Raw genomic sequence first — 7,171 nt, 5'->3', positions numbered from 1 at the left:
TCCTCCTCCTCCTCCTCCTTCTTCTTCTTCTTTCTTCTTCATGTATCCCCAACTTTCCCCACTCTGATGTTTTGCTCTGCCCAGGGCATACTAGAAAGAGACTTGGAGACTTGGAGGGATCACAACCCCAGACTTTAGGATGGAGAACAGGGTGCATTCTGTAAGAATGAAGAGGCTGTCTTCACTTAGAGCCCTTGTGAGATATATTCTGAGATGGCCATAATGATAGCAGGGCTGGGCATTTAGCTGTGCTGGTTGACCCTCCATAATCTGTCACTCTTGTTTAAAGTGAACAAAATGTGTTGCCATGTCTCTGTATGTTCAGCTACAACAGTCTCTCCTGACACACTTCAGAAGCAAGGTTTGCTATCCCTCCAGGAGCCCGGGTTCCTGTGAGTCTCTTTCGCCCTCTTTAGGACACGGAACTGCGGGATCTCAATGACTTGAAGGCGATGACCATTGGGAGGGTCTGAGGTCAGGGGCTCCTTGTGAAATTGCGGCTGTACAGCAAGAACGCACGCCCACGCCCGGAATGTGCCCACCAGGGAACTTCCCTGCATCTCCTAGTGGCAGGGGTAGGAGACCCAGTTCCCAACTGCGTTAAAGAACTCTGCGCCTGCAGGCGTGACCTCCACTCGGGCTTGGCAGTCCACAGAACATCAGGGCCGGGCGGAAGCAGGAACCACCGGAAGCTGCTTTTGGCCCGGGGTCCCAGAGGCCCATAGCACCTGGGCTTCGGCCACCCGGTCCCCTGGCTTTTGGCGCGCCTATGCGCCGAAGCCTCGCTCCCAAGTGCGGGAGGACAATTGGGGTCGCGCAAGCTGGGGTCCACGCAGAGCACATGCAAAGCGCACACGTGCAGGTCGTGCAGGTGCTCCAGCCCAGTTGCGGCGCACCCGCCTGTTGCGTTCCAATCTGGGTTTCCAAGGTCTCTGGTACAGAGTGGATAAACTGAGGCCCGGGACCTGCACCCATCAGATCCTACTGGGACCGCGACACACCGGCTTGGCGCGGGCGGGCTAGCTCTTCCGTCCCAGCCGCGTTTCTAGAACCTAACCGACTGGAGGCCTGGGTTTGTGCTGCTGGAGGCGCCCACGGCTGCGCTTTCCCATTCCCCGAGCTGTGTGGATACGGTGCGCCAAAACTGGGGACCCGGTGGGCGGGCTCGTTGGCGTCAGATAGCCCAGGATGTGACTGCTCCAGCAGGAAGTCTGCTTGGTTCTTCCTCCTTCCTTTCACCACATTTATTAAGCACCAAGCAACGCTGAATGCTGGGAATGGGATGCGGAGGACACAAGTGCTCTCTGGTTGGGTTTGGGTTAACTCCACCTCGTGGTAAGTGCTGCGCTAGGAGGGGCTGGAAGGGCTCCCAAACCACAAGTGCTGGTTGCTGAAGGGTGAGAGATTCTCCAGGGAAAGTGGATGGAGATGAACCCTGCACATTCCAGGGTAAGAATAGGTGGATGAGAGTGTGGGTCAGCACTGTTCAGAGCCGCATGCACTCAGCAAAACAGGGTCACCAACATCTAAATAGGAATGTGCATGTGATCAGATGTTTTGAAGATGGTATCAGTGTAGTTATGGGAAGGATCAGAACTTTGTTGGGAGTCTTTATACTTTTCTGGTTCGAGTTTCAATACTCTTGGTGGTGGGGAGATTCAAGCCTCAATCTTTAATGTGGATGTATATTAGAGGGCCAGACCCAGTGTTCACATAGGCCAGATTGGCTTTGCACTGGCTATCTATATAGCAGAGGATGACCTTGAACTTCTGATCTTCCTGCCTCTACATCCTGAGTGCTGGGATTGCAAGCATGTGCTGATGGGGATTGAACCTAGGATACTGGGCATGTAAGCACTTGGCCAACTAGGCTAGAGCTCTTAAAAAAAACTGCAACCCTCCTACCTCAGCCTCTCTAATGCTGGGATCACAGGCCAGTTCTGATTATCCATTTCCTTTTCTATTTCTTTTTCTTTTTGAGAAAGGGTCTCACCCCTGGCTGGCCTGGAATTCATTATGTAGAGTTCAGATCTCTGCCTGCCTCTGCCTCCCAAATGCTGGGATTAAAGGTGTACACTACCATACCCAGCTCAGATAATCTATTTCAAAAGATGGGGTACTTGTGTCATAGGGTAGATTGTCCTTAAGGAATAAGTATTGGAGCTAGGATATGAATGAACCCTGTACCAAGTAGGGCTGCTCTTGGCCCTTGGCTATCTTGGGTCTGTAGCACAGACTGGAAGCCCTAGATGTGACTGCTCCAGTGACCAAACTCTACCTTAGGCCAAGAAACTCCACTCACCAGGCTCTGGGGCAGCATTACAGGAAAGGGAAATTGTAGTAGACCCTGTCTTATGGCTGCTACTCTTTTCAGCTCCAGTTATAACTTAAGGGACCCCATTGGAGGCCTTTGGTTTGAGAAACTTTGCAAAAAACTTGAATTGAGTTTGATAGCTTCCTGGTTCCCTAGCGCTGTTGGGCTACACTCATGGTGTCCCAGAGAGCTGTCTTCTCTCCTCCTGGAAGAACCTGAGGAGATGGCGTTGACCATCCTACCCTTTTCTCTCCTCCACCTCTACTGGAGGTGCTCCCCTCCCAGTTAGGCAGCAAGTGGCTCCCCCACAGCATCCAGATACTGAAAATTAGGTGGGTTGATTGCTGCTCAGATTCTCTGCTTGAAGGAGCCCACTGCACCCAGCAGTCAAGCAAAGCAGGTGGTAAGGCAGCCCTTGCACCTGGCTCCCGCCGTTTCCATGGATCTTGTTGCCTCGTCAAAAGCCAGAAAGGTTTCAGATAGTCTCAGCACTGTGGGGAGACCTCAGAAAGCTCACTTGTGTGGGTCAGGTTAGAGAGGCATCAACCATACTAAGTCCCTGGCCTCCTATAGGATAGGCTAAGGAGTTGTGAAAGCCATTAAGACAAGTCTCATTAAGGTTAAGCAGCACACTAGGCACCTACCTACCTTGCTCAGTTAAAGGTAACTGATCTCTTATCCCGATAGAGGTAAACCAGGATAGATAATTGGAGGTCACCCTGTGTTGGCAACTACTATGAGGACTCTGGGGATCCAGGCTGCTTAAGAGCTGAGGAGTCACTTTCACTTTGGGAATGCAGAGTGTGGAGAAGGGGAGGGAGAGGAGCAAGAGAGGTTCTCTGGGACTTTCAAATGCCACTCAGGATGCAAGCCTTGGACTAAATCTGATCTCTTGTTAAAATGACATCATTTATTTACAAATATCTTTACGGTTTGAGTGACTGGACTTCATAGAAAAATAACAAAAGCATTCTTTTTGAAGGGAAGGAGCAGGAGGCAGACTTTCCCTGCATCTGTCAGAAATCAGACAGACAACAGACTTATACACAGCATGAGCTGGGCATCTGGACACTGACTCTCTCACTTCTTGGAACTGAAAAATGTATAAAGTAGCCTTAGGTGCTATACCCTTCAACACTGGAATTATGCTGGAACAGAGGAAGGCCCACTGCGGCCCACCTTGAAGCCCAGTCAGTGGGCCAAAGTTAAAGTCTCATGCCTAGCTGAGGTCCTGCCTCAGCTGAGATTGCAGGTAGGTGCTCTGATGATGGGAATCAGGCCAGGCCAGTCAGTTGACAGGTTAACTTCCAATCTTCTTGGGTTAGCTGTTCTCCCTGTCCTGTGCTTTTGGTATCTCAGCATGGTTTTGGCAGCTGCAGGAGGAGGGAGCGGCAAAGTGGCTACAGTGTGTTGCAGTTTTAATAAAAATTTTATTACACGGCCATAATGTAATCGACACTTCTCCAAATCCAAATGATACTAAATACAGATCTACATGATGGATCAGAATGACTCCAGCAAATTATATGGATTCTACAATTTTGTCTTTTAAACAAGAAGAAGAAAAAAAAAAGTCCAAGTTTGACATGATAGGAGAGGTCCCAGCAGCTCAAGGACTCTGCCAGAGTCCAGGGGGTGTTTAACATTCTGTGATTCCACATTTACACAACAGTCTATAAAGAGCTTCAGGCAATGGACTATTCAAGTATCTGTGATTGTAATGAGTCCATTGCAGCTCCTTCCCTCAAACAGTGCCACAACTATGTGGCACAGCCTTATTTACCAATTTTACAATCACAATGCTTAAAACCATCCATTGCTGCTTTTTCTTTAAAAAAAAAAAAAAAAAAAAAAAAAAAAAAAAAATGTAAACTAAGATAAAGCAACACTGAGGCTTTGCTCAATTCAGAAGAGCTGGTAAGTTCATTTTCGTTTCAATACAACTTAATTCCATGATTTCCCACCATCCCCATTCTTATACAAAAGTAGAGTGGAGTACAGAGCAGAGCTTCTTGGTTCCTCTCCTCTTGTGGAAATCAGCAGCTCTCAGCTGTTCTTTAGCTTAGTCCATGGTGTATATATAGTCAGCTGTACTTTGTTCTGGAAAGATCTGTTAAATGCCACTTTTATTTACACTGGGAGCTTTACACCTGAGAATGATTATCAAGCAGTCAGCTTATCTCTTTTCAAACAATCCAAACGACACACACACCTCTTTGCTGGCTTCACCCTAGTTGCACAATATATATGCTCAACACACATATATATATGCACACACACACACACACAACTGCACATGCTGGTAACACTTGCAACCTAAATCTTTTTGTGTTCCTTCTCCACATTCACGTTAACTAGTTTCTCTTAAAAACAAAACAAAATGTTATTTTTGCCAAACATCAAAACAGAGTCACTAGGACAGAGTCACTAGGAAGAGCCAGGTACACTGGGTCGGGACAAGATACACTATGTTCAGCCAAGAAGCTGCAGGCTGTGTCTGAGGGATGAGCAGGACACTTCGGCTGCCCTCTCTGGGATTTGCTGTGGGCTTGCTGCCTACCTGCCAGGACACAGCCTGCAGGACAACGGGACTAAATGGGGGAAGAGTTTTCTCTAGGGTAGGGCAGTGATGGGGAAGGGGGAAGGGAAGTCACACAGCTACAGCAGCCAGGCCTGTTTAGTAAGAATCACATTTAATGAGTTTCTTTCTTGCAGTTTCAGATGCTCAAGTACAGCTGAAAAAAATCTGAAACAGCTATAGACCCATGACAGACTGATACAAAGAGTACTGCATTTTAAAAAATGATAAAAAAAATCCACACACTTACATACACACACACATACACGCTCTCTCAAATTAGACCCCCTCCCTCCCTCCCCATAAATGTACACTTTTGGAAAACTAAACTGGTTTTGAAAATCCCTCTTCCATAGAGACAGGAAGAAGAGAAAGATGAGAGAGGAAAGAAGACTGCAGACGCCCAATCTCCACTCTCTGCAAGGGTTAGGAGCCAAATGTTCAATGGTTGGGCCCAAGGGAGTTCTGAAGAGGACAATGAAGTGCTGCCATGATTGCCACAGGGGCTCCAGCAAGAACCCCAGCTCCATGGTAATACTGAATGTGTGCAGAGTGGCCAAACTATTCAGGTTAAAATAAAGGGGGGAAGGGGGCACAAACGCAAATCTAAAAGACATGAAAAAAGCCCCTAACAACCCAGATCCACCCTGAGTGGGGCCTGGGGGTTTGGTGGAGATGGTGCAGACAAGGGAGGTCTATACAGCAAATATTACAGATGACTGGCAGTTTATAGAGTCTCTTCCCAATTCCACTGCTGCTCCAGCCCAAAGAGGGCAAATCAAAGGAAAAGAGGAAAGGTAGGACACTGGGGCATGCAGGGTTGGAAGCAGCAGGCTGAGTGTGCTCAAATAAGCCCCCGTCGTTTTTTGTAGTCTTCTAAGTTTAGAGATCTCCTTGGAGCACCATCCTTGGCTGGTGGGGCCTTGGAGGTGATGGCCAAAGCTTTTGACTCTGGGAAAGAAAATCAAATTGGCAAATTAAGGACCTATACAAAGACCTTTTAGTTGTTGGCTTCATTCCTTCAGGCAGCCTTAAAGCCTGACTGAAGCCTGCCCTCTACAGGCATCCTGCTACCCCAACTTCTTCTCTATGGTCAAGCCTCCAAACTAAGATCCATATATCTATCTGGTCCTGAGCCCCAGCCCCTAGTCCATACACACACATACCTGAGCTGGGAACCTGTAAGTCAATCTTCACATCAAAATCATGTACTTTGAACAAGTCTTCTGAAAGGTCACTGGCTGATTTGGAATTCAAATCTTTATCCTTTCCCTGACCCTACAACAAGAAAAGGAAACATTATAAAACATAAATGCAGGTAGATTTCAAGAAGCAGCAGTCACTAATGTTCACAACTCTCGCTCAAGTTCATTAGGTTTTCCTAAAGCTCCCCCTTTTCTTCTGCACATGTATATGGAGGACAGAGGACAACCTTAGGTGCCATCCACCTTCTTTCAGACAGGATCTCTCATTGGCCTGGAGCTCACCAATTAGGCTAGGCTGGAATTAAAGGTGTGCACCATCAAGCTTGGCCTAAGATTTTTATTATTTGTAATTGTGTGTGTGTGTGTGTGTGTGTGTGTGTGTGTGTGTTTGAGAGAAAGAGAGTGAGAGAGAGAGAGAGAGAGAGAGAGAGAGGATATATGCACATAAGTGCAGGTGTCCTGGAAGGCCAGAAGAGGGTATTGTATCTCCTGGAGTTGGAGTCACAGATGGCTGTGAGCTGCTCATAATGGGTGCTGGGAATCAAACTCAGATCCTCTGAGAGCAGTATGCTCTTAACCACCAAGCCATTTCTTCAGCTCAACATCCTTCAATTTCTGATCCATCTTCCCCCACCTCCTAAATACTAGGATTATAGACATGAGATGTATGCTGTCCTGGGCATCATGCTTGCTAGGTAAGCATACTACTGACTGAGCTACAGCCCCAGCTCCGATTTATTTTTTCTTTGAAACAAGGTCTCATGTACTTCAGGGTAGCCTCTAAATTTACTGTGTAGCCAAGGCTGGTCTTGAACTCCTGATCCTCCTTTTCTACCTCACAAGTGCCAGGATTACAGGCATGTGCCACCACATCCCAGCACTCAGAAGAAGCAGAGTAGGTCATGTCTCTCCAAGTTGAGACTTTTTTGTTTGTTTAAAAAAAGGAGTTTCAAGGCTGGAGAAATGGCTCAGCAGTTAAGAACACTGGTTGTTCTTGCAGAAGACCTGGGTTCGAATCCCAGCATCCACATGGCAGCTAACAACTGTCTGTAACTCCAGTCCCAGGGGAGCCCG

General features: G+C 47.6%; 1 protein-coding gene across 1 annotated transcript in view; it reads right to left on the bottom strand.

Moving 5' to 3' along the window:
• Positions 1-4,214: 4,214 nt before the first annotated feature.
• Positions 4,215-7,171, bottom strand: part of Rtf1 (RTF1 homolog, Paf1/RNA polymerase II complex component) — a 58,458-nt gene continuing 55,501 nt past the window's right edge. Inside the window, exons 17-18 of the mRNA XM_008846796.3 lie at positions 6,059-6,170; positions 4,215-5,843 (exon numbers count right to left, since the gene is read on the bottom strand). Coding sequence (XP_008845018.1) covers positions 5,737-5,843; positions 6,059-6,170 — 219 coding nt within the window. The 3' untranslated portion in view covers positions 4,215-5,736. The remainder of the gene's footprint in view (positions 5,844-6,058; positions 6,171-7,171) is intronic.

The sequence above is a fragment of the Nannospalax galili genome, unplaced genomic scaffold (assembly GCF_000622305.1).
Source record: "Nannospalax galili isolate Female #2095 unplaced genomic scaffold, S.galili_v1.0 scaffold342, whole genome shotgun sequence".
Lineage (NCBI taxonomy): Eukaryota > Metazoa > Chordata > Mammalia > Rodentia > Spalacidae > Nannospalax > Nannospalax galili.
This window is presented reverse-complemented; position numbering and strand designations above follow the sequence as displayed.